The 27467-nt window shown below is 41.5% G+C and overlaps 1 protein-coding gene across 6 annotated transcripts in view; it reads right to left on the bottom strand.

The window, feature by feature from the left end:
* Positions 1–27467, bottom strand: part of ARID1B (AT-rich interaction domain 1B) — a 311674-nt gene that overhangs the window by 276758 nt on the left and 7449 nt on the right. For all 6 annotated transcript variants that reach the window (XM_072331169.1, XM_072331165.1, XM_072331166.1 and 3 more), the window contains exon 2: positions 5911–6105. In XM_072331169.1, coding sequence (XP_072187270.1) covers positions 5911–6105 — 195 coding nt within the window. The remainder of the gene's footprint in view (positions 1–5910; positions 6106–27467) is intronic.

Raw genomic sequence — 27467 nt, forward strand, 5'->3', positions numbered from 1 at the left:
CTGCCGCAAACTAAAGCGGCAGCCTTTTTTTTTCAATTTAGTCAATGAGGCTTAGTATATCCAAAAGAAAGAACACACTAAACATATTCCTGCAGTCTGCACGGGCAATAGTATTTAGCATTTTCTGACATCTAAAACTTTAAAGCCCCATTTCATTACACGACAAAGAGGACCAACTGTTCTTTGCCATTATTAACACTTGATCATCACAAGCCCCGTTCTTAAAGATGACCTTACAAGGAAGACAAACAGATGTGACTTCTTGTCTTCTTGTTCCTTTCTCTGATTCATTAAAGGAAGGATTCACTTTATTTATGGGTTTTTGTTTTGTTTTTGTTTTTTTTTTGCTGCCAGTTTATCTGACAGAACAGCAGAGACATCATTGAAAAAAATGCTATGAGAAATTATTATGAACTCAAAATATTTACATGTTATTAATAGAAGAAGAAACTGGAAAAAGATTCACCGTTAAGTTTCAGACTCTGCTTTCCAAGAATTACTAAAGAGGCCCACAGGCTGCTAATGAGAGCCTCAACTTAATATCCAAGAGAAAAAGCAAAACAAAATAAATAATAAAATAAAATAAACAATAAAATAAAATAAACAATAATAATACAAAATAAACAATAATAATAAAATAAACAATAAAATCACACCTGCAGCAAACTGAACAAAAATACTGGGGGGGGAACATTCTGAAGTACGTGATGATCAAAGTGTTACAAACTCTTCTTATGTACATGTATGAAATGCAGCTGTCAGTCCGTAAAAAAGACAATGCATCTTGGTATTTTGTCCTCTGCTGGTTGTTTCTGAGATTCAATCACACTGATTCATTCTCCATGGCTGCAAAATAAATAGGCTAAAGAAAAAAATCCTGCTTATATTGTATATCTGCTCCCTTAACCAATACCAACATCATCTGTGCTAATAGCTGCTTAGGAGCACAAAAAAACTGCAGTCTATTCAGTATTCTTTACTTTCAGCCCGTGAAGGCAGTTATACACACAAGACAACAAATGTATCACTTGACTAGCATTCACTGTACACACGCACTACATTTACGTTAATAGTTCACTGCAAAACAGTCAGCCTCATTTTCTTGGCATATTTCAATCTTCTAGAATAAAAACGAGTTCAGAAAGTAACACATACAACCAGCCACCAAATAGTAAACACATTCGTGCTTGCTAGCTTTAAAACTACCTGTCAAGCCAACAGTCAATTGATTTCCTTGGCGTAAAGTCGACATTTCCAATCTGGGACATTACCCAATATGAGGACTGTAAACCCATTCCTAAATGAGGTAATCACATTGGTGCTGCTATAGTTCTGGTTGACTTGCAGTTTCCATTACAATAAATCCTTGCGGCACATTCCCAGAGGTTTTATAAAACTTCCCCGTACCTTCCAAAAAAAGTTACTCCACGTTGAAACCTGTCATATAAGACATCAAAAAAAAAACAAACACCACCAACAAGAAGCAGCAGCAAGTTTTCCAGACTTCATCCTCAAAAAAAAATAAAAGCTGCGTACAGGCTTACATTCTGCAAACCAACAACACAAGAAATGTGAAAGGACAAATAAAGTAGAGCGCTTTGTCTCTACAGTGTTTATACAGTGAAAAATAAAAAATAGACTGATGCCCAAACCTTAGTGCAATCAGGCTCAGACCTCTCAGACTAGCACATAACCAGTACTGAAATGAAGAAGTATTGAAATACCGAGTTTTAAATAGCTATTAGGATAGCTATTGTACATATCCATGCAACTATCCCTCATAAAGGAATCTACTATGTGTTATAGCAACACGATCCTATTTACACAATGAGTTGTTGTTCCAGTCCATCAAGTACACAAGAATTTTTAATGCATCCTAAACAAAAAAAAAATAAATCAATCAATCAATTAAGCAATGATCATCTGATCAAACAGACACATCATGCTACTCAATCCTTTCAAACACATTCTTAAATCCAAGCCTTCATACTTTGCTGCAAACATCCAAAACCTGTCTATTCATATTTCAAGGAGCTGATTCTTAACCTTAATGAAATTTGACACAAACCAAAGTGTTACCTGCTATTAACATGAAAAACCAACATCGTCAGACAACAGCTGAAAACCTTTCTTTTTGTAGATAGACTTCGGTATTTTTACCCTTAGTGCAAATGTTTCTATGAAATGTCAGGAAACTTCCCCAAGCACAGCACAGGAGCACAGGAACACTTGCAAAGAGCATCAAAATGTAAAAAATGGAGAGCTGAATGATTAGGGCATCACAACTGGCTTGGCTGAAGGTACAAAAGGTGGGGAATATGAATGAAAAGGAAATTACTGTCTTTATACTTAGACCTTGTTATTCACTCTGGAATGAAACATAGTGCAAAACTACACCTTCAGCAGGCTGGTGCTAAGTATTCCTGCACGCTCTTAATTTTCACATCACCACTTTACAATGCCAAGAAACATCTGAAAGTTTAGAAGTTAAACCTGAAAGAATGTTTTTGTTTTCTGTTTTTATCTCTGTACTGTTATCTCCCTCATGTCCTGGGAAAGGAGTGCTGTGAATCCTAAAAAACACATTCCTCCTATGCAAAACAGGAGAATTACTGAGATTTAGATGCAAAACCAGCATTTTAAAACCCTGAGATGCCAATGCTGGCCTTGTTACAACTTGTGCTTCTATCATGTTGAAAACCAACAACATAGACATAGGTGAACTTGCTGCCAGCTCTTCCTTGCCTCCCCCTTCCCTTCTCCACCCACTGAATGGAGAGGGAAGAAAAGAAAAACTAAGCTTTCCAATAACATTAAGAAGTCATATTTGTTAAGTAATTCATTGACCACAAATATCACCTACTGCCAAAAGAGAGACACGCTGTCAAGTCTGTATCCTATAAATAAAATGTATTATTCTTCCAGTAATAGCTTCCTTTCTTATACTTGCCTGTATGCACATACTCTTAGGAAATCATTTGATTTTTAATCTCCTTAGCCACTGAGACAATTTTACAGAAATCAGTCCAAAAGCTTTACATATTTACTGATACGGAATTAACTGGATGTGCCCTTAACATCTGACAGAACGCCGTGACACTCCAAACTGCTAAGCATTGTGTTGCAACAGGCTATCATGCATCTTCCCATGCTCATTGTGGATCCTTGCTGTCAAATGTTAGGAAGAAAGAGATAACCAAGTCATTGTAACAGCTCTACTTTTCTTTCCTCTATGTGTACACACACACACACACACACCCACACACACACCAGCCTTTTATCCTTAGTCATGTTAGTAATGCAAAAAAAAATAAAAACTGTCTGCAGTTAAAATACAGTTCAGTGTTTTGTTATGTGGCTTCTACTGATTAACTCCCGAGAGATGCGTTCCAAGTTGAAATGCCTTAGAAGATCTCTTTTCTCTCTTTGTAGCACTGTTTGTAGCCACTGCATAGAACATGGCCCATACTTTCCACACTTTCTTCAACACCTTGACACAGAATTCTAAGGAGATTTGGGTCTTGCTTGCACCTTCTTGTTTGGTATTGAGCATGCCTAGAACATAGTTTAGTGGGTATGGTGATGATGAGGTGACAGTTGGACTAGATGACCAACCTTAACGACTGCATGATTCTACCACTAGGAGACAAAGAAGTCCTAGGAGAAAGCTTACAGCACTACACAGAGATGGCTTTTTCAACAGGTTAGCAGGCCATGCTGACGCCCATACAGACAGGATGGCTGCACCTGACAATGCTTCGCCTTTTCTACATCGATTTAATTGTTCTTTGCCAGAGGCCTCCCTTCTTCGCAAGTCTCTCCTGCACTTCTGGGCTGCAGCACTAGGCTTCCAACAGGAATACACCATTACACCCTGCTGCAGCATGACATACACCAGCTACCTTCATCTGGGCAATTATCTTCATTCCCAACATTTCCTTAATTTTAGATGGATCACTAGGGTGTTGTTTTTCATCTGCTTCTCCATTTGCACTGTCCTGCAGCAGTGCCTGCAAGTTAAAATCTGTCAAGTTCCACAGTTCTCACCTCAAGCAGTGGCACTGACTGACAAAGAGACAGACTTAACATTTTAAAGTCTTGAAAATGTAGATATCTTCACAGCCTAACAAAGAGCCTGCTACTTACATCCAAGGAAACCGAACTGACAACCCCAGCTACCTTTGGACAACAGCAACCTACAGCTTAAAATAAGAACAACCTCCCTCATAAATGTTTCCCTGCCTTCCTACAGTGTGGCACTTCCGCTCTCATAATGCACCCACCCAATGCCCTTTTGGCATGATACTTTAGTTAAAAAAAAAAAGAAAAGAAAAAGATATATTTTAAGGGCCCAGTATTTTTTTTAACCAATCACGTTTTCAGAAGCCCCTTGTGGTTTTCATTAACTTCATGTGACACTGTAAAGGACTACAGTTTTCAAAATGTGCTGAGATTCATCTTCAGAAACTTTTGCAATATTATTTCTTTTGTATGTGTTACATCTAGAAGTAGGCACGTGCTATGCAGCCCATTTTAACAAGCATAGCTATGCTCTCCTTATTTAATATTCATGTCACAGGAGTAAAAATCCAGCCAGGAATCAAACTGTGGCATCCTGTGCCAAAGACAACTTACCACTCAGCTGGTAAGTTGGCAATTCAATTTACAAACCTGCATTCCTGCATTTTAATCCTTTGTAGAAAGGTGGTAATGTATGAGCAATATGAAAAGAGCTGGATTCAGATCATTAGAGGTTCACAAACCGAACATGCGAGTCTTTGGAGGCAGTCCAAAACAAAATCATGCCTAGGTGGTGATGTCCGTTCAATAAAAATTCAATGTCATAATTATCCTCTCACTTTTTCCCCAAAGAGCATTAGTGCTCAGAACTGTGCCGCTGCTCAGCCAATTACATTAATGCTGTTAGAAGACAGATAGGGCCGGCAGCCAATCACTATGCCAGGTCACTGCCTGCTGATGGATAATTTACAATTATCAAGCAATTAGCAAATGAAGTGAAAATTCAACACTCATCTCCACAGAGCACAGAATAACTCATTTTAAAATTAAAAATATGTTTTAATAACTTTATTTGGCTGCAGCCACACGGAAAGCCCTCTTCTTCCAGTTTTTCCTCCCATACGATTGATAAAATGCTGCGCTGTGTTCAGATAGCAACCAAATCTATCATTTGATATTTCTTAACGAAATGACCTCTTCCTTGCAAGAAAATATTTAACAACAGAAAAGATCAAAACTGGAAACTGTTGACAAAGGTACTATTTGCTCAACTATTTGAAACTGTTAGTTAACTAATCACTTGATAAAGATCCTGTACAAGAGGGTGAGTAGTAATTACAATTAGTCAAGCACCTATCTGTCTGGGACTCCATAATTTTCTTTTCTTCTCTACAGCTGACAACAAATGACATAAAAAGAAACTGATCTGCAGTTATTCTGTAGCACAAAACAAAATGCTGCTTCCCATCCATCATCAAGGTAGTAGCTCGCAATGCTCACAACAGTCTGTAACTCCCATTGCCAACACTCACAACCCTAAATTAAAAAAAATTGTAGAAATTTGACAACACCACTTCTGGATACATTTCTTTTCTTTCTAGACAACTACTGTATTTTACTTTGTATACACATTATGAACACTGTAACTGACTTTGTTTTAAAAGGGCTGGAAAAAGTGCAGTAGCTTAACAGGGATACCCACTGGAACTGGAGGACATTCTCGTGTCCTCTGATACCCGTCAACACAAGATATTTACTTTTATAACAGCCTCTCACCCTCCTTCTGGAGGAGATGTGCTTATCTCTGAATTTTGTCCTTGCACCCCTCGGCACTACCACAAAGTCTGAAAGCAGAGAAACGAAAGGAGCAGAGAAAAGCCCTCTACAAACCTGTTGCTGTGGATACTGCATTCCTCCCATGGCTGCCGGGGCTCGTCCCTGCATCCCCACTGGGTAGCGCTGGGGGCCGGGAGGGCCGTAGGACTGCCCCGGGTAGGGGCTGCTCTGCTGCGCCTGGGAGTGAGGGTTATTGCCCATGCCATATAGCTGGGGTCTCTTCATGACCATTGGATCCATTGGGCTGCCCTGTTAATGAACACAAACAAAAAACTAGTTTAGAAACGCTGGAAGAAACAGGTCATAACAGTCATGCTCATTGCAAGGAAATAATGCAGGCATCTTCTCAATGCTTTTACATCCTTCTTTCAAGCACATCAAAAACAGATCTGATATACAAATAGGCAAAGTACCATACCATGGCTTACATTAATTGGATGAGTTTCTGAATGGTGAGTTTGGGATTTCTGTTACATTTAAAAATAAATGAAATGAACTACGGAGCCAAATTTAGACCTTATCTCTCACATCCAAAAAGACGGGTATAGTAATTACCCAATAAATTCCAGCTTACAAAACAATTAAGTAGACTGTTGTACACTGACTTCAGTGTGTAAACATACATAAAAGAATGTCTGTCAAGAGAGATATAACTAATGGGCAAGTAATTCAAACTTGTGAAAGTGTCTGTTTGCTTTCCTTGAGGAAAAGGGAAAATGTAAAGAAAAGGAACCTCCCAAAAAGCGCAATGCATACAGAATGCTGTATTTCAGTGCTCTCATATCCCTAGCATGTGCATTAATAAGTTTCCGGATCATAAGGTAAGTCATAACCCACAATTTACATGGACGTTTATTTGCCTTTTTAATAGACTTCAGACAATCCGAACTGAAATCACGAAGGGGGAGGGGAAGTTTTATTTTTAGACTTTTTGGCCAGACTTACCAAGCACCTTAACAGTTTCAAGATGGGTGTCAACCAGTGTGTGCAATTACTCTCCTGTTTTATTACTGAGAACTAAGTGAACCAGAAAAAAACACCATACTTCTTCAATTGCAGAAGCACTGCATTGTTTATATGGCAACCGTTTCTTAATTCCTCCCAATACAGACAGGTATGTCCCCTCTAAACTAGTCATACTGAACAAACAGTATGTTGTTCTTATTGCTTCTTCCTTGAAAGTGAAGAACTCAAAGCTTCTCGCTTTTTTCACCCGTTTCCCCCACCTCTACAAATACCTATTTGTGAGCAACGTGACCAAAAAGAGCACAGTTTTCCAAATGCAGTCACACTACATCTGCGTTGGTAGAAACCGTAACCTCATTCTCATATGACAGCTCCATTCATTTCAGAAGTGGACTGCTCTTTTTTTTTTTTGCCACCACAGCAAGCTGCACATTCAGTTCTAATTTTGGCGAACTATTACTCAGCAATTTTCCCTTTATTATTTGGCTTTTTTTTTTTTTTTCTGTGGCCGGATTTGAAGTTTCTATTTTTTACCACTAAACATCCCTGGGTAATTTACTATTTATATTTCACACTTTTAAAAATCGATGGTTCCCAAACCACTTTAGGCCACCTGATCCCTAGCAACACACTCGACTTTTCTTCGACCATCATGCACTCTCCGATGACTCTTAACTGAAAACAGACCCATGTAAGGGCTCAGAAGATGAACCAGAGATGCCTTCTTATAGGCTCCCAGGGAACAAGTTAAGATTTCCTTTCTGCAGGCCAATATACTTCATGTGTTTATTTCTGCATTTTAATGTTCACTCTTGCATATCACCTGTTGTATTCCTCTCCTCACACATAAATCCTTGCTTAACGAAAGTTTTGGGTTTCCTTCATAAGATGCTCACGAAGCCTAACAGCACTGCTTATTGCAACCATCTTCTGACCCAGGACACTGTTTCTTTGTCTCACTTCCTATAACAGCATCTACTCAAATTCTCATTAATTTTGAGCGTAATATGTTCTGCTCCCCATCCGATACTTAAATAGAACTACAAAACAATGCAGATAATTACAGCTAAAACAGTTTGATACTTTCCATTAGGAAGACTATTTTCAGGTGCACATAAACCTTGCCAAACTTCAAGCATTTAGGCTGAAATTTTCCAGGCCATATGTATGCCTGAGGCTGAAATTCTCTGGAAAATTCAACTGAAACCGTTCAGCTATGTCTTAGAATGAGGTCACAGAAGAATACATCATTTATGTTCTTACATAAAATACTTAAAAATACCACTTGCATACCATGCTTTGGGACAGAGGATTTTAATTTGCCAGGGTAACACTGGATTTTAGAGAAATACAAGATGTGTACCCCCCTAAGAATCCCTGAACCTCATGGCTTCTTAGGAGGGGAGGAAAAACAGAGTGCAAGCTGCAGAGCACAGTGAGACCAGATCAAAGGAGCTAAGAGGTATAAAGAGGTGGCTTGATATTCACTGGACAAAGGACAACAGGCTAAAAAAAAAAAAAAAAAAAAAAAAAAAGAGTGGAGACAGAACTGGGGCAGAAAGAGTTGAAGAGGAGAAACAAGGTCAGGAGGTTAAATTAATACAGGCTGGATAGTCTTCATCCACCGGAAACAGTGACCTCCAAGAGGTGAAGGTTTTCTGCTTGTCCATTAGGTGGTCTGGGAGTGAGCTTCTCTGACATTCCCTTTTCTCTCCTTTCCTCTCCCCAGCCCTCCATCTCTCTTCAGTTCTCACCTCTCCCTGTCCTACTCTGGAGAGCCTATCCTCCTTTCCTCTGGTGAGATAACAACTCAGAAAGAGCTCCAGTCACTGGGGCCTATAGATGACCTACGGCATACTGTAGTCACCAAGTAACAAGGACATGAGTGAGGAGTAACCTGGGCACACTCAGAGCTTACTCTGGACACTGCCAGGGATACAACAGAATCAAAGGGCAGGATAAGCCAGAGAGATCTACCTTTGCTGCTAATACTGCTTGTTCCCTTCGCAGTCTCAGGGAAACTGTAAGAAGTAGTACAGTAAAGTCCTCTGGATCATCATTAGGTGGAAGAGTAAGACTCTGCTATTAAGTAATAGGATTCAAAGCCATGGAAGAGAAGGATGGTCCAACTTAGCCCTCTTGTTTTCTTGTCCTGAGAAGCTCGGGGAGGCAGACGGTCATAACAGCAACACTAAGACCAACTCAGCATTGTACACACCTGGGCATGCTCAGGAACAGACAGGAAGGCCTGTCCCACAGACGGGGAACACATTATTGGAAATACCACACCAAAAAAAACCATAACCTGAAGTGAAACCTAAGCATAAGCGAACTCCCAGGAATCTTCTAGCATCAGAGAACTGCTACACATAACCCACTGAAGACACAAGTCACCCTGTGTGCCGGATGGTCCCTATGGAGGAGGCATCCTACCCTCCATCTCCCACCGAAAGCTGAACAAATTACTAAAACAACGAATTTTCAGCATACATCAGTTTAAGGCATCACCTCATTCCCTGCCTTGAAGTCATCGGATTTAACACGCAGAAACGCTTCATATTTACCAACTGAACTACTTTTGAACTTGATGCGATTTGGAGACGTTTTGTAAAGTTGCATATTACAGAGAAGTCTGACCTACAGCCACCACAGCCAGACCACAGGCAGGCTACTCAAACTTCCTACTGTAATGCCTCAGTTTCTTAACCGTAAAAATGAAAAAAAAATAAAAAAATAATAGAAAAAAAATCATTACATCTTCACTGGAGAGGTGATTTTAAAATTTAATATGACAGTGATCAATACCATACAAAACTCTCAATAAAGAGCAGATTTTGTCTTCAGAACATCGCATGGTAAGAAAGACCTGGAGCCATACACTTAACAAAAGAAATGGTGCTCACTGAGTAGAGTGTACTGTACAGCGGAGCTAGAAATTTAATTATAACTTTCCCTAACTTTACCACACGCACCGTTTCCAGCTTCAGCATTCTTTTCAAGTTTCACCTTTGCAGAAAGAGCTTTTTCTCACAACGTTTTGAAAAGTTAGAGTTCTTACTTCAGGAATACGTATTACAATCCTACGTGAAAGTTCCTTTAGCGTTTGTCAAGTTTAAAGATTTACTTCTTCACATTAGTTGCAACAGCTTTCAAAGACAAGTTTGGGGTGACAGAATCATGATGAAAGTGTCAATCTCTGCACGTTCCAGGGATCAGCAACCAACTCTCCCACACCCACATGCAAATGCTTTTCAAAAATGAGTGCTGCTATGACTTCACTGAATTTTCCTACATCCCGCTGGACTCTGATCATCCTGAATGGATGCTTATTTTTTCCTCATCTTCCACATATTTACTTAAAACTGAGAATTAAAACTAAAATATAGCATTTAATATAATTATTTTAGTGCCATTGCAATCATCAATATCCATTTATTTCCCTGACACTAACCTGTTGCCAATTTAGTTTGCTCACCCTAGTTTTTACTGCCATATTCTGCCTCACAAGCCTGAGTGGACTTGGCATTTTCTTCCTGACTCCTCACCTCCTCTTCAACTTGCTTCATTTCATTTAAGCATTGCACAGATCTGTAGTTCCTCAAAACACCTCAGCTCTGCTCTTCGCTTCAGTCTGCAGTAATATAATTTGTACCTTCTTTACTGCAGTGCCTATCTTATATCACTCTCAGATTCACTAGCACACATGCGATCAGGCTTTGTAAAAACAAAGCATTTCATAAGAAACCTTGTCCATTGTGTGCCTTGTGAACACACTAAAACACCCAACAGAAGGTTTGCTAATGATTTCTACAGGGTCAAGCTTTCATTCCTGCTCTTCAGATTGATAGTGCCACCAGTAAGACAAGAAGAAAAGCCTACACTGCCTACAGACAGTAACCAACAAACCTTTTCTGTTACATGCTCCTTCTTTCAATGTTTCGAACAAAGGAAAGCATCAACTCGGCATCACTGCTGTAAGCAGAAGTGGAAAAATTAGTATCTGCAGTTGTAAACTCAGTATTACCACCACTTCCACTCACCTCCTAGGCAAAACACATCAAATATATCTCCTTCTCTGCAAGGTATCTGGGGATTCAGTTTTACCTCTTCTAAAATAAAAGAAAAAGTTTCTATTCTCTCTTGTCATTTAACCAGTGTTTTCCTGAATATCTCAGCTCAGCTCAGATCTAAAGTATGGTGCTCACTAGAGTAACTTCAGCAGCTGGTTGATCAAGACACACTGGCACTTTCTTTTGCATTATGCATTAAATATATTACTGAGTCACCACTGTATGTTTCACTTCTAATGCCACAATCATCATTTGAAAGATATTTACAAATATGAACAACATTGGTCACAGTCCCAAAATAGAACTTAACTATTAAAAGATGCCACAGAGAACCCCGCCAGTGAAGTCTTAGGGCAGGGAAGAGCAGGAGACATTACAAAGGTCACATTCAGAAGATACAGCAGTTCACTGCAGGATGAGAGTATTCACATGAGCTACAACTACTCTGCAGAAAGAAGGAGTGCTTTATTTTTTGTTTAAACAAATTAAAAAAAAAGTGAAAGAAGCACTGGTTTGGCTGACAACAGCAAATACAGCAACTTAAAGAGCCTATAAGCCACACTACATCCCAACGACTAGTGCTACGTCATTTGTGTCTGACATGAACTCAACACTTTCAAATAAGCTTGCCCTCAAACTCCTAGAGCTACTGAATACAATAACTCTTTGTTTATTCATTGATCAACAGCCAAAGCTTCTGTCTCTGCGTTACAAAATAAATAAATAACAGAGAGGCTTTTTTAATACTGACGCTTTGAAACCTCATCATGAAGACAGCTGACAATCAGCTACCGACATTCCAAGAAAGATGGGCATGGAGCTCGCAGCTCTAGGTCAGGCACCAAGTTACAAATTTATCGCTGGAGATAATCACGAGTATTCACCATAATACAATGACACAGCTGGCATGAGGTCGCAACTGGGGAAAAGATAATCCATTCCTAGATAATGCCATCATTTGTATGAACACGTACAAGGACTCCTCAGCCAACATTTTTACACAACAAAAGCGTGAGTATCAGAACACAACTCCTGTTACGTATTTCAAATAACTACTTAAAAAAAGATGCAAACAAGTGTTAAAAAAAGTATGAATGTGCGCTTTTAAAATCTGCCTTATGTTCTTATTAAAACCTGAGAGGTGACTGGCAAATATGTACCCTGTTTCTTTTTCAAATAGGTAGCATACTACCTGCGCCTTAGTAAAGCTTTAGAACAAAAGAAGTCAGTTGCGCAAATGCAGCAAGGAACAAGGAAAATCCAGTGAATGAAGAAGCACTTACTAGCACACATTTAACAAACATTTTGCCATCATCTCCAAGGTGCTGCATATTATTCCAGATGAAGGGAGACATCAGAAAGAATTCCCATTCAGAACAGAAAGTACATAATTAAAAAGAGGTAGAGGAGAAAAGTAAAGTTACACCCCACCAAAAATCAACTACTTCTCCACTACAACTTTTACAAGAAAAATTAACACACACAAGTGTCTCTGCGTGGCCAGGAAGAAGGACATATGTATGCTTGCTATCCAGTTTTCCTCTTGGCTCCCCTTAACCTAAAAACTGAAAGGTCAAAGAGACAACCATCCTCTGGTCATTATCTTGTAGACAGATAAACCTAAAATGATGACTGAAAGAACAAATCACAGCTAACAAGGCAAAGAAATCTGTTTTTAAAGAATAACAGTCTCCTCAGTTTGCCACTTTGAGGGCAAACAAAGGTTAAGACAACATCAAAAAGTAATTGTACACGTTTATCGCACTTGAAGACCAAAACAATCCCATGTCACTGGCAAGCTCACATGGTTATGTGGACTGGATGGTTAGACTGGATGATCTTGTAGGTCTTTTCCAACCTTGATGATCTTGTGATTCTGTTCTACAACTCAGAAGTGCTGCCCTTCAACTCTTTTGTCAGTGCCAGATACTGACAGACAGGTAATAATACCCTGATTGCTCTCAAGTCAAGTGAAGATGCATCATCCTACCCCACCATGTCTGCAGCCTCAGCCTCTTCTGTAACCTACTTTCCTAATTCCCAATTTGTTCCAGAAGGATTTGGGAATTGTTTTCCCACTTCCCCAACCCCCCTCAACCCACTCCCCTGGAATGCTCCTAAATGGAGCCCACCTTCCTTCAGGCACACAGAAGCTCTCACTTCCTGCTGTAAAAGCACTCTACAACAAGATATCAGTAATTTCTACTGCAGCAGAACTTAGGAGGCTTCACAGATGTCTTTCAGAGAAGCCGTCTGCAACCATCCAACACGCCATCACTTCCGACTGCCTGTCCCATCTGTTGCCAGATCATGGCCAGGTGTTAGCCACTTCCATTCACGTCCAGCATTTGAATTTAAAACCATCATCATATGGTGGGCCTGCACCAAATCAACAGCTTTGGGACCGGTGCGCATGAGATACCGATACACTTCTCATTCTAACATTTCTACTATTAAAATCGCAACCCTTGGCAGGAGAGCAAGGCAGACAGCCAGGAGAAATGGTATCTTGAAGTTTTCAGGCTAGATTCATCAGAGGACGCAACACAGCCCTAAGGCCTCCTCAGCAGCCAACATTGCAGCTCGACAGGGAAGAGGAAATCCATTCATAAACCCAGAAAATTGTCAGTTAAAAAAAGCAGAACTCCACCCAGAATACCAGTTCCTTCTATTTTGTCTGGCAATGAGGCTCTCAGCTTCCTAGACAAGTAAACACCTTCACTCACTGTGCATGGCTGCCATCTGGAACTCAAAAAAATAAAAATATTCCCTTACCTACTTTGTACAGCTCTTACACAAACACAGGGTTAGATGGACAGAAAAGGATGTACTAAAAATAGTGTCTGTCAGGCAAGGAACAGCAAGCAGCCTCGAATGGAAGGCTCCCTGCAGAGATGTCCTGGAGTAGGAGGGGAAAAAGCAAAGTCCTGTAAGTGACAGAAGGGAAAAAATACAATAAATCCACATCAGCTTCAGATTTTAAGGAAAAATCTTCCTAAGCCTAATAAATATTCAAATGGGTTTGAATAGACTTTCTCAGTTACTTGGTCTTATCAGTAAAAATAATAATAATAATTACAGGTTAGATGCACTTAATTGCTGGGGAGAGCACTAGCTGAGAAAGTGACGTTACCAACACTGGGGGAAACAGTGGACTCACAAAAACGTGCAGCCAGTAACAAGTAGGTCAGAAGGCAGAAGTACTTACTGCAAGTAGGTGCAGGCTGTTTTTTCTGCTCTGAGCATTATATATAGTTCTATATTAGCACACACACAAGAAAGGTATGCTGGTCATATATCCTCAGCATTTATGGCAAATTATTAATCAAGTCCCACCTGAAACAATTTGTTAAATTGATTTTAATCACTGGGCCTCTCATGTGAAGCTTTGTATAATCAGCATTTCATTTACAAAATTAATTGCCTGATTGATTCTCAAGAGGCAGTAGCTGTCATTACACTGCTGTCATAACTTTTGAGTAGGGGTGTCACAACACGGGATTCTGACAGTATGAAGAGCACTGCTATTTAAAAATTGAGGGCGGGGAGGTGTGTGTGTGTGTGTGTGGGGGGGGGGGGGGGGGGAGGGAAGGAAACAAATACAGTGATTTCACCGAATTGCTCTTTAGCCTGATAGAATGTTAAAACCCTTTCCTATGAGTTTCAGACAGCCTCCTTGCTTTCTATTCATTGAATAATGCAGCACTCAGCTATTCAGTCTCTTTTCTTAGAAGCAGGTCCATTTAATTCAATTTTATCATAGTTGTGGTTGCATAAAATGAGTTTGTTGTTGAATATACAAGAGATTTAATCACATGCCACTCCAAGGTTGTTTATGGAACAGAGTTTGACTTTGAAACGCGTGGAACTTCTTCCCCATCCACAACCTTCTGGAAAGTTATTTTCAGCTAGATGTTGTTGTGCTTCTGAATGGAGCAAAACAAACCATACCTTACAGAGCTTCTTATCTAGGGCCTCCAGTACAGCATTTCGTTGTTGTTGTTTTTTTCCTTCCTTAGTATTTTAGTTTATCCAGGAGGCCTGAAACCCTGCAGGGGCTGGAAGCACAGCTCCTGCCTTCACCACAGACCCGTCTTCGCCCATAGGGCTGCATTCCTGGAGAAGGCTGCTGCTGTGGGGCGGCTGTGCAGGCCAGCGACTGGGGCACTGAGTCATGAGACTGGGCTGCTATTCCTGGCTCAGCAGCTGACCTGCTATGCAAACACAGGCACAACTTCACCTTTCTGTGACTGGGTTTGCACTCTCGTTATAGCAAGTACTATATGCACTCTTAACAAGGAACAAGATGTGAAGATTTCTAAGATTTTGAAGAGGCTGATGTCAGTTATCGTCAACAAGAAACAGGCTTAGGAATCAGGAATAGGTAGGCTATGGGACTTTCAGAAAGGTACTTCCAAAAGGGAAAAAGGTCTCTGGAAACCTGTATTAATAAACAAACTTTAAGCTTCAGCTAGGACACTATTAAAGCTTTTGAGATACACAGCCATTTCTGAGATAACTCCAAAAGTAAGCTCCTCAACTTCTCAGATTCAACCTTATGCACTAGATTGCTTCATGTATTCCTCAACAAAACAAAGCAAATGACAGCTCTTCAGAAATGAATTGTACCTCCTGCTGGCTTTTGCAATGGACTTCACTAGGATAACTGACAGACAAGATAACACTGGAATCTAGGGGATATTCCAGAAAACACAACCTATACCCCCAAGCTCCTACTCTTATCCCTGACTGCTGCCAAAGATCACCTGGCACAGCTCTCTGCAATGCCCTGCCACGCACACAGTGCAGGTTGCTTTGGTACAAACAGAATGATGCAATTCCCATCTCTTTTTGCAGATCTCTGAGAACATGATGAATGAAAGAAATAAAGAAAAACAAACAAAAACAATATCAAATTTGCAAAATAGAAGATATCGAGATAAAGAGGCATCACGGGATAACAGAATGGAGAACTCTACCAGGCAAATAGCAGTAAGTTGCGGCTCCTTGTTCACCGCAGTAAGGTGAGATTGCAGCTAGAGGAAGTTCAGAAAGTTCTGCCCCCACTGAGAAATGGTTACCAGAGAGTTACATTCCACTGACACACCAGGAAGAGAAGATCAGAAAAAGGAGAAAAATCAGCTGCCTGGCTTGCATTGATAGACCGGGATGTTAAAAAGAACTATAAAGGACTGACTTGTTTCTAGCCTTCTAGTAGGTAGCTTAAAAATTAAGCTAGCTTTTTCTCTTCTCAAGGCTTTTTTTTTTTTTTCTCCCATTATGTAAGAAATGGTTTTAATTAAGTAAGAAAACAGGGGAAAACCCCTAGCCAGAGCCAATACACACAAAATTCCTAAAGGATATATTTAGGATGGGGATAATTGGAAGGCAAATTCGGATCTATAACAGAAGCCCTGTCACTTCTCCAACTGCCAAGAAACTGTTGCTCCTGTAACATATTTTCTATGTTAAAACTGCTTCCTGCAGAGACTGAAAAAACTTGATGTAAATAGCACAAAACATTAATAATTACCTGGAAACTAACTGGTTCTGTTTTTTAAAAAACCTTTTGTGCCACAATGGATCTGTATTGCACTGGTGGAGCACCACGAAATCCCCGTCCCAGGCAGGGGACGTGCCAGCAGCTCAGTCCAAGGGTCAGCCAGAGACAGCAAGCCTGGGGCCAGGCACCCTAACTGTGGGGCTGCAGCAGTGCCATGCTGCTCAGTGCTGCCTGTGACTATTTTGCATTTATAATGATCTTCCTCATCAACACGGGCACAGTCAGGAGCATGGAACTAACTTTCTGTGAAGGAGCAGAACAAACACATTCAGCAGCAGCAGGTGATTTAAATCATTAGAAAAGGAAATAGCTCTTTTCAGTAGCTTAAAAATAAATAAATAAATAAATGAAAATCAATCACCAGAACAAACTACAGTTATGAGCGGAAGTTTTCATCATTGATTGAAAACATTTAATAGTTAAGTAATAAATCAGACGAAACAGCTGAATGAAGGTCAAAGCCTCTGTACTACTTGAGAGAACAATGTGATTGGAAACCATGAATTCACACCAGCTCTTTTGTATAATGTAACTGATTCCCAAGTATCATTTTACAATTCTGATTAGGTCTTACAAAAATCTTGTTTATTAAATTGCTTTCTTTAGGCATGCATAGCTGCTAATTTGTTTCTGAGTAAATCATGTATCATCTGAAAAAGATTACATTGCAACAGGGAAACGGCACTCCTGGGATTACGCTTCATCTGGATTTTAGAATTAAAAGGACAGATATTACAGGAGTTATAAATTTCCCTTCAAAGGTGGTGGTGGAAGAACTGCCTGCAACAGGGTAATTCTGCACAGCAAGAAGAGCGCACCTCGCATGTGGCGGCCGTACCAAGATGCACACGGCAAGTCACAAATTGAGGAAAAAGAACAGCAAGAAGAAAAAGAAAAAAAGAAAAGAAAAAAAATCTTTGCTGGTTTAAACCATTATCAGCTCCAAAACTCACAGGTTTTGAACTTAAAACATTCTCAGAGGTTTGAGAAGCTCTTCCAGAGAACTGTACAGAACAGACCTCCAAAAACATATTTGCATATTAACACTAAGTTCCCTGTGGCTTACTCTGGAATCTGAGCTGGGTTTAAGAGAGACCAGACTCTGCTTTAACCCCAGTGACTTCACAGGCTGCTCACCCAAACTGAGTCCTCAGTGCTCTTTTTGCCATCTCTCCAGAAGGGACAGATTCCTTCATAACCACGAGCGGACTACAAAATCATTAGAGCACCTCAGCACAAGGAGACACACACATACAGCATGTGCGTATGGGTAAGAGTGCAACCAGGGAAGTGGGATCCATCACAGGTATGAACAACTCTGCAGTAAGTGATTCCAGATGATCCAAATTAAACGCGTGGTTTTAGCGTACCTATTATAAAAAAAAATAATAATCAAATCTGGTATGTACAAAAATGATTTTCCAAACATCATCTACTTTTAATATCACACCATTACATGAAAAAAATCAACACACAAGTCATATCTGGTCTAAAAAGTATTAAAGCAGAAAAGACTTCTCCAGTTTTTGTCATTAAAATAAAAACCTTAAAAGGAAATCTGAATAAACCATATTGATAGGATTTCCTCCTCTGTCCCAAAGCAGAAACCATTATTTACAGATTCTGTCTGCCTGAAAACTCTTGGCTTCCATCCATCTCTATACCCATCTCTTATTTCCCAGTCCATAAGAGAGCCCACAGCAGCTATCGTGTGAAAATACCAATGCAGATTTCCTATTGGCACTTCAGAGAAAGTCCTTTACTTGCCAGAGAGGATGCCCAGAGCTAACGAGTCCCATTCGGCCACAACCCAAGATAAAGTATGTGCAGCTTCTTAAAAACTACCAAATCTCAAACAGAGTCAGCATTCAACAACCAAATTAAAGAAAGAGAAAGAAATGACTGCTTTCAAAACACCGAGGAAGTGCATCTGCAGAGAATCTCTCCTGCATGTCTGAGTAAGCAGTTTCTGAGGGAAACTGCAATTTGAGCGTATTTACATCTAATCTTCCTCCCTTCTCCAAGGCTACAACGTACAGCCATCTCCTCCTGCAGCTGATGAGGGCTGGAGACGGCTCGTTCTGTCAGAACCACTTGGCCTAGTCAGAGTGGGTCATTTAGCAGCAAAGACAGATGTTTCTCAGACGATATAACTGGAAGGAAACGCAGAGCAAACAAGCCTGAAGAATCATTTTATCAACAGGGTATCTGCAATTCCAATTTTATGTATTGTTCCATTTAGAAAGACGTTATTCATCTGACACTCATTTGCAAACTTCAATTTGGGATTAAAGGGATACAGATAACGTGTAAAATCCTGAAACGTACATCCTATTTTTCCTTCAAAGAAACAAAATATATATATTTCTTAAAGCCACATTATCCACTTCATATCTAACCTAGCATTCTAGCTAAGCCCAGATCTTTCCCTTCTCTCCCATTACACTCCCACCCCAAGTTGTTGGGGTTTTTTTATTCATCTCTTTCACAGAAGAAATTGAATAAAAAAGGAAAACCAAAACTAATTATACACCAGAAGTACTGTCAAATATGAAAAGAAAATGTTATGCATTTTTAAAGTAAATCTCCTAGTGCCCAAGGAGATGAGACACCAGTTAAAGCCAACACAGAACAAGAGCAATTTCAGGAAGAAATACACCTGAGAAGCAGAGCAGCAGTTATTTTTAGAAATGGGTATTACATTCGACACTACACAAACATAATTAGACTATTCTGACAGAAAGAATTGTTTTCAAAAACCAGAAAAACAACTCAGATACTTAAAATAATCCTGTATGAATCTCCATATCCTCTCACACTAATTCTATGCCAAGTTCATCTCGCGCTGAGCTCTGAGGGAGTAAAAAGATGCGTATAAATAACTTTCAGCATTGCTTTTTGATCAGTGCTTTACTACTGCATGACAACAGGATACAGCAACATCTGTCATGAATGGTTTACGTCTGCCTCATTCTGCCTCGGAGCGGAGGGATGGATTAAATGACCTCTTCATGTCCCTTCCAGTCACGCCATTCTATGATTTGGCGATTATTACATCATCTTTATTTTAAGGCTTCTCCTGCTTCTGCAATTTGCTTTTCATTTGAAGTCATAAATTTCAACTTCTGGCATAATGAGACAACATGGAATTTATAACACTACCAGCTTACTAGAAATACTGATAAAAAAAAGTTAAGGGCACAACAACAACAACAAAGTATGTTTTCAAACCAGTTATTTCATAAGAAGTAAAGAAGGTTTAAAAAAAACGCTTCTAAAACACTGACGCTGCTGTTTGCAGAAACTGCTTAAATCAGAAGTTACATTATTCTGCTCTGAGGAGGTGCACAGATGAGGATGAGTGAACTGTGTTCAAGGCAGCAAAGGAAACACTGGCAGAGGAGGACCAGAAGACATGACTGATGTCCAAGTGGTATCCACATCAGTGCCCAGCTCTAGGCACCTGCTTCTAGAGAGAGACCAACTCTATCAGACATCTTCTGGACATCTCCACCCTTCCTTGGAATGCATCACATACAGAAGAGTAGCCTTTCTTCTGCATCCAGTCTGAGGGGCTCCTTGCACAGCTTGTGCCTAGCACATCAATTACGGCCCTATCTGCCTTGTGTGAAGATCAGTAAATTTCACTAATTCTCCAAACAATTAACATTTTTGGTAGCGTTTTTTTCAACTTCATCAAGGAAGCCACTTTCAGAGATCCACAGAGATGCGTGCAATTAGAGGCGCAGCACAACAGAGCTCAAGGAGTAATGAGGAACAGGAGACAAGAAGTGTCCAACGCAGAACTCATTATTCAGCCACAGACTACTCCACCTGTTGTGCTGTACGCCGAGTATATGTAAAACCACAGAAGGGGAAAAAGCTGCAGATACATCCAAGCAGCCAGGAACATGAATTTTGATCCCATTTCATATCCTATTGTTATCCACGACCCAGGAACCTGTTAATTGGCCTAAGTAATTGGTTTAAAAACCCAAGCCCCCATCACAAAAATGTACTAAGAAAATGCTTAGACACTTATCACGACCAAGAAATTCTTAACTAAAGTTCAAAGCTGAAAAGACACTAGGGGCTTGTCTACACCGAAGGAAGAAAATGCATAATTATATCAATATAACTAACTCAGAGTGGAAACTTACTCCGGTGTAAGAGTACCCTTTTCCACTGAAGCCTACGTGCTTTGGAAGCAGAATGAGATACACCACAAAAACTCTTATTCTGGTATAAGAGGGTCTCCGTAGGGAGTTATATTGGTATAATTATAGCATATAATTATAGCACATAGTTGTACTGGTAAATTTCCTTCTGTAGACAAGCGCTAGGTGCCCGGTTCACATACATTTCATAGCAAAACAAATGGTTATCAAATTCCAATAGAGGCACATGAAATACTTAGCTTTTATTTTTGTCTGATGAACCATCTTCATTTCAAAGTGATGAATTACTTCAATTAATCTTCCTTGCAAGTGCCCCTCTCTCTACTATCCTATATGGTGACAGATTATTCTTCTGGCGGAGGCATCGTAAACTAACGCTTTGAGAATGGCTGTGATCTCTCCCATACTGATTCAGGCTCCCATAACATAAAGCGAGTGGTAAGAAATCAGGTCCAAGTAGAGAACATGGTGCTGTTTACACATCTAACTGTTAAGAATCGTGCCTTTTATAGCATATTAAAACTACTTTAAACAGTCAGTGTTTCAGAAATGTAGTCCCATTCTTTGGACAATTCCATTCTCACCTTCTTTGCTATAGAAGCTAAAACATTTCATCCAACCTTGAGGAGGCCACGCTTCCTCCTACCCTCACTCGGGGCAGCCTGGCCTAGTAGTTGGCAACCCTGCACATAGCAGGGGGGTTGAAACTGGATGATCATTGTGGTCCTTTTCAACCTAGACCATTCTATGATTGCATGATTCATGGGAGAGGGAAGAAAGTACCTCTAAAAAAGCATGCCACCAGTTGAACTTCAAACTATAAAAGCCTTTTTCGAAAATATTCAACTTTTCAGAAGATACAGAGCTCGAAAAACAATAAAAATAAAACAACAACAGAAAACCACACAAGTTTAAAACAAATAAACTGTCCCTTTAACAGAAAGATCCCTTAAAAAATGGAGTTCTGATGGAAGGGCTGGAGAGCAGGAGCACCAATACAGGCAGTGCCTGCAGAGAAGAGGACGTCTAGCTGTGACCACACAAAGCTTTGCAATGGACCACGGAGCAATACCTGCATGACAAGATCCATCTTCCAAAGCTTGCATCTATGCACAGGAATAGCACCCCTAAGCGTTCAGGTCAACTACTCTGAAAATTCATTCCTCTGTTTTCAGATGTACTAGTATGACTCCTGTCTACAAATATACTTTGAAAGAAGAGTTGACAATTCTTTTATGAAAAAATGTAACTAACATAAGAAAAGCAACAGTAAAAAAAACAAACAACAAAACCTCCAACCAGGTATTTCAAAAAAAGAACAAATGTATCTCAACAAGCTTAACAAGAAATTGCTATTAAAACATCAGGACAATAGGAAACGTTAGTCCAGAACTCCAAACAGAAGCCTGGGTTCTGTATGATTTGAAAACACCACAAACAGTGGAAGGAATTAATTTCACCCGTCCTTTGACACCAACACCTAAGCCTGTGTGCCCAACACTTTCTTTACAGCAAGTGGGAAAAGGCAGAAATTAGGGGTGCAATTCATCAGACCTGCATGTCATGTCTGCTTTAAGATGAGATGATTCTTACCCAGAAATGACTGTTTCCCTACACCTAGGACAAGACAAGCCCCAACAATAAGATCAGGTATAAATGCCTGCAGTACATACGGTCAGATGAATCACTGAATTGTAGGGGTTGGAAGGAGACCCCAGAGACTGAGTCCAACCCCCTGCCAAGGCAGGTTCCCTACACCATGTCACACAGGTAGGCATCCAGGAGGGTCTTGAATATTTCCAGAGAAGGAGACTCCACAACCCCCCTGGGCAGCCTGTTCCAGTGCTCCGTAACCCCTGGACACTGGCTTTTTCAAAGACAGTGAATGCTCATTCAGCCACTACAGTCAATACACTCTCTCCAATTTTCATCTTTGGGGAAAGGAAAAAAAAAAAAAACAACAAAATTCTGTCTTGATATCCACACAAAAGGCACATGCCTGTTTTGTTCAATACACTTATGTGCTTCAACCTTTCATCTGCTTATTTGCTCTTACTTTCAGCTCCTAATCCTCCAAAGTCAAAAGGAACAAAAAGCCTTCTTTTAGAGGAATATCCACTGGGTCTTCTGATAAGTATCTAAAGATTGAACTCTATTAAAAAGAAAAATTCCTTGCTTATTCCCAAGCATGAATCTAAAGTGACGGGCAAATCGTGCCACTGAACGCTCTAGATCAGATGTTTATTTGGAGGGGAAAAAGAAAAAACAAAACCGAACAAACAGTATATTGCCTCCCTCATCTAAAAAGTTAGATATAACTCTTCTATTTTCAAGAATAATTACTGTTCTACCTACTCCTGGCACCCTGTCTGAGGCAACTTGCTACAGTAGATCAACCGTGTGTGAGTTCAAGGACTTCTAAAAAGGAAATCCACCATCTGAAATCAGAACTGCTTAGATCTTCTGTTACAACACCACGACCAGCCGCAGTCCCAAACAGAAAGTGTCTACTTTCTTTCTCCAGCACTTCAAGGGAATGCATCGACCCAAGGCAAAGAGAAAAGCCAAACTGAAGCAGAAGCACAGAGCAGGAGCAAACAGGATGAGTCAGGCTCAGCTTGAAAAAGCCAGAAGACCAGTTAACTATCCCAGGCAAACCTGAGATTTTTCTAACAAACAACAAGTGCTGCAAAGATATAGTTCAGTATTTTAGGGGCAAAGCAGAACTTAGAAATTGCCACACAAGGAGGAACTGGCCTCTGCTTCTATTTGAATCATTAAAGTATTTTCCTAGGAGAACAGTGGCACCTTAACTAACTTTTACACAGGCTTCATTCATCAACTTAACGAGCTGCATCCCCTGAGAATATATGGCATGGGGGAATAACAGACAAACACCACCGGCACCTTGCTTCTTTCTACACCCTAACCTTCAGATGTATGATTCGTCCTAATCCTATTAGGGTTTGGTTTTTTTTTCCACAACCACCACAAAACCTGCCAGGAGAGCTGCCTGGCACACACCTTCCCTGCTGCCATCCTTCCCCTAGCACCTTTTGTTTGAGATCCCCTAGAGAACGGAGAGAAGCAACACAAGTCACAGGTGGCTGTGGGTAACAGGGCCACTGAAAAGCCACCTCACTGAGATGTGTGCTCACACTGCTTGCTCTCACACAACCATAAAATGGGAGAAGACTTCCAATGGGATGGCTTCTCCATCACCCCGATGAGTTAGAAAGTGAAAAAGATAAATTCAGAGGTAACATTACTTTTTAAAAGGAGTATCAAACAAGACAAAGGAACAACAACAAAAAAATCAAAATGTTCAGACAAAAGAAATCAGCAGAACTTTGGTAAGGAAAGAAATGAGACAGAAGAAAGTACTTGACAAATAACTTCACTCTCCCTGCAGAACAGAAAGCAGGAAAAGCCTTGAGCAACCGCATTCTACCATGCAGCTGACATAAAGCAGTGTGGCATCCTCAGCAGAAGGGAAGAATAGGCACCCAAGGCCCTGCTGCTGCCCACAGCCTCCTGAACAGCAGCACATCCAGGCCCTCTCTGGCCCTTCCCCCTCCACTAGGAGAAATGGGCCCTGAAGAATTAAATGGAGGAACAGGGGCAACGTAAGACCTCCTTGGGGCAGGCAGTCCCTCAAGTATAACCCTACCCCTAACCTACAAGCCAACTGACCCATGCACCTAAATCTCAACCTCACTGTGGGCCTCAGGGAGCTCCAGCTCTCAGCAGCCCGTACTCACAAAACTCCTGACAGTGTGGGCTGCAGCACACTCAGAGCCCTTCCTAATTTGCTGAATAGCTTTTTTCTATTGGAATACTGGAGAGCACAGCAACATGTTGAGAACTTGAAGGATGCTGCTTCTAAACACTGGAGAGTACGCTACAGATGCACCATTGGTCCCTCCTAGTCAAAGGAAGAGCTCAATTAAGACAGGAATTTTTCCTCTGAATGATTTTAAATGTCTTCTTTCTCCCTGTGGTTGGATCTCAGTTCGTGTAATTGCTATTTATATCAAAACATTAAAAGGTCTGGTTACGGGGTTTATTAGAAAAGCAAAATGTGTTTTTAATACTTCAAAGAACCACAACAAAATACTTTGCAGTGCTCTTTCCCTGTATTTGCATACCACATGTTCAACAACAACAACAACCAGCATTTCACAGAAAGACAAAATTCCAGAGCTATCACGGAAACAGCAGCTCTGAGCATTCACTCGCGGGAAAAGTGCCGCTGTTCCAGGGAGGGGAATGGCAGGTGATACACGATAGGTTCCCGACTGCAGAAAATACACGCACTATCAATCCAAGCACGGTGGAGAGATGACAAAACGCGTCTGTGGGAAGGTTTAAGGTAAGGAAGCGGCACCCCTCGCAGACAACGGGAGCGCCTCCGGCCCGCACCAGCCGCGGTCACCTGGGCACGGCGCTGTCCCGCAGCGCGGCCGGGGAGCGGCGCAGCTCGGGGCCGTGCCCGCGTCCTGGCGAGCCGCCCGGCAGCGCTATGGCGGAGCGGCGATAGATCGCTGCTGGCAGCGGCCGGGGGGAAAATATTTTGATCATGTGACGCGGCACAAGCGAACTTGTTTGCTGCATGTGTGAAACTTTTACAGACGCTACAAATACCGCGTTTATAACCGGCTCCAGACAGCGGCCTCATCTCCCGCGGAGCAGCGCAACCCGCCCGGCAGCGTTCCCGCGGGACGAAGGGCACCGACCGACACGGACCGTAGCGGCCGCCTCGACTCCCGCCCCCGCCCGCTGCACAGCGCCGCGCCCCGCCCCCCGCGTTCGTCTGGGTCCGCCTTCTGGTCAGCGGCTCCTGCCGCCACCTGCGAGAGCCACAACGAGGGAGCGGCTCCCTTTTCTGGACAGAGAAATTTCAAGTAACTACGGCACGGTGAGTTTATATACAGATCGCAAAGGCACAGTTATTTAGCGTAAATGATACCTGAAAGCAAGGTATCTGTATCAGTATTTCATATAAAGAAAATATCCAGAATATTCACAACGCAAATTGCTACGCAGGAAAAATAAATAAGTACAGAATTTACATTCTCTCCAAATGAAAGGCTGGAAATAAAGCGGCCTGTGCCTTTCAGGCTGTCAAAACGAGCCTCCCTGCATTCATTTTTAAATTCGAAAGAATAAAACATATGAACTGTGAGTCCTGTCCATTTGCTCCCCAAGGAGATGCTCAGAGCTGACACCCCAGTGCCAGCTCACCAGCAGGCGCATCCAGATCCCACCCAGAGGGAAGGCAGCAGGACACCCACAGCCCCCACGTGCTGCACGTCTTTGAACACTTCACTATCCCACATGGCAGCGGGCATTTCAGCACACCGACTCCCAGCTACCAGGTATTACCAAGGGCAGAGCCAGCACCCCAATGGGAAGCCCAAATGGAAGGGCTGTGCTGCCAGCCAAGGGTGCTCTCAGTGCCCTGAGCCCCAGAGCAGCAATGCAACTCGGCCACATGGCCTTCAACAGGCAAGTAACTCTATACAACAACCCTGCAGAATCAACACCGCTCTGTAACTAACACAGGCAAAAAAAACCCCACTGCCGTTCAACAATAACCTGCTACAGAATGGTTTCTGAGTAAGAAGATAAAATGAATTCCAAGCAAAATTCTCAAGGAAAACAAATAGATAAAAATTCTCTGTGTAACAGTTTGGAGCAATAGTTTACAAGACCCTATCTGTAGTTTTACATGGAGAGTTTTCCCCAGGTTTGTTTGTTTTCCTGTTTATTTTTTTTTTCTTTCCCTCCAAGCAAACATGCTGAAGGATAGAAGTAACAACCAAAAAGCCCACAGCCATCTCATGTATTTAAGAAGAAACAAAACAAAAAAAAAAAAAGCAGAAAAAAAGTCAGAAGATTCCTTCTCCCCCCCCCTTCTCCACCTCAGCAGCAGCTCCACAGGTCAGAGAGAGGCTGCTGGGATGGCGGGGAGACCCCACAGCCCACAGGCAGTAGGCTCAGAGGGGCCGTGGCTCACAGCTGTGCCTCACGCACAGCCACAAGATCACCAACCCACACGAAGTGCCTCTGAGCCTGAGAAGGCCCCAAGGCAGACACGTGCCCAAGGCAGCAGCCAGCTCTTAAGGGCAGAGCACCAGTGGGCAGTTTGGCAAGTCCAGGTGCAAAAGGCAACTGACTGATAGCTCTTGAAATTGCAGAAAGGACAGGAATAAATAGATTACACACCCCTACACACACTGTCCCTCTAACACAGCTACCAAACCCACCGTGACTCAAATGTAAGAAGCATTATGAAAGTAGATCAAACCCCGATAGCTCCGTACTGAAAGCAGCATCCCGCACACCCTGCGGAGCCATCCAGCTCCACCGCACACCCATGGATGGGCCGCTACCATTCAGAAACTGCAGCCCCACGATGTGGCACAGTAGTTGTCAGAGAATGAATGTTTGCCCGGACGAGGAGCATAAATGCACTGTGTGTCAGTACTCTTCCAAACCACACACGCTGAACACTTTTACACAGATTCCACATCTGTTCTAATAAACACATAAATGAGACATTTTGATACTAACGTCAGGATAACGATCCTCCAATACACTATTTTCCGAATAGTTGCAAGGGCCCTCCAGGTGAAGCTGTTTACATAAGGCCTGCTAAAAGGTACTCTACCTTCACAGTAAGGACAGTTCCCAGGTGAAAAGCAATCCTTAGGCAAGACACAGAAACTCATCTGTGAACAAAAACCCTGCCTCTTCTGAAAGATCAGAACCGGAGGGCTATAAACAGACACTTGGTGTTGTCCCCCACAAGACGGGGCTGAAAACACAAGC

The sequence above is a fragment of the Excalfactoria chinensis genome, chromosome 3 (genome assembly GCF_039878825.1).
Source record: "Excalfactoria chinensis isolate bCotChi1 chromosome 3, bCotChi1.hap2, whole genome shotgun sequence".
In the NCBI taxonomy this organism is placed as follows: Eukaryota; Metazoa; Chordata; class Aves; order Galliformes; family Phasianidae; genus Excalfactoria; species Excalfactoria chinensis.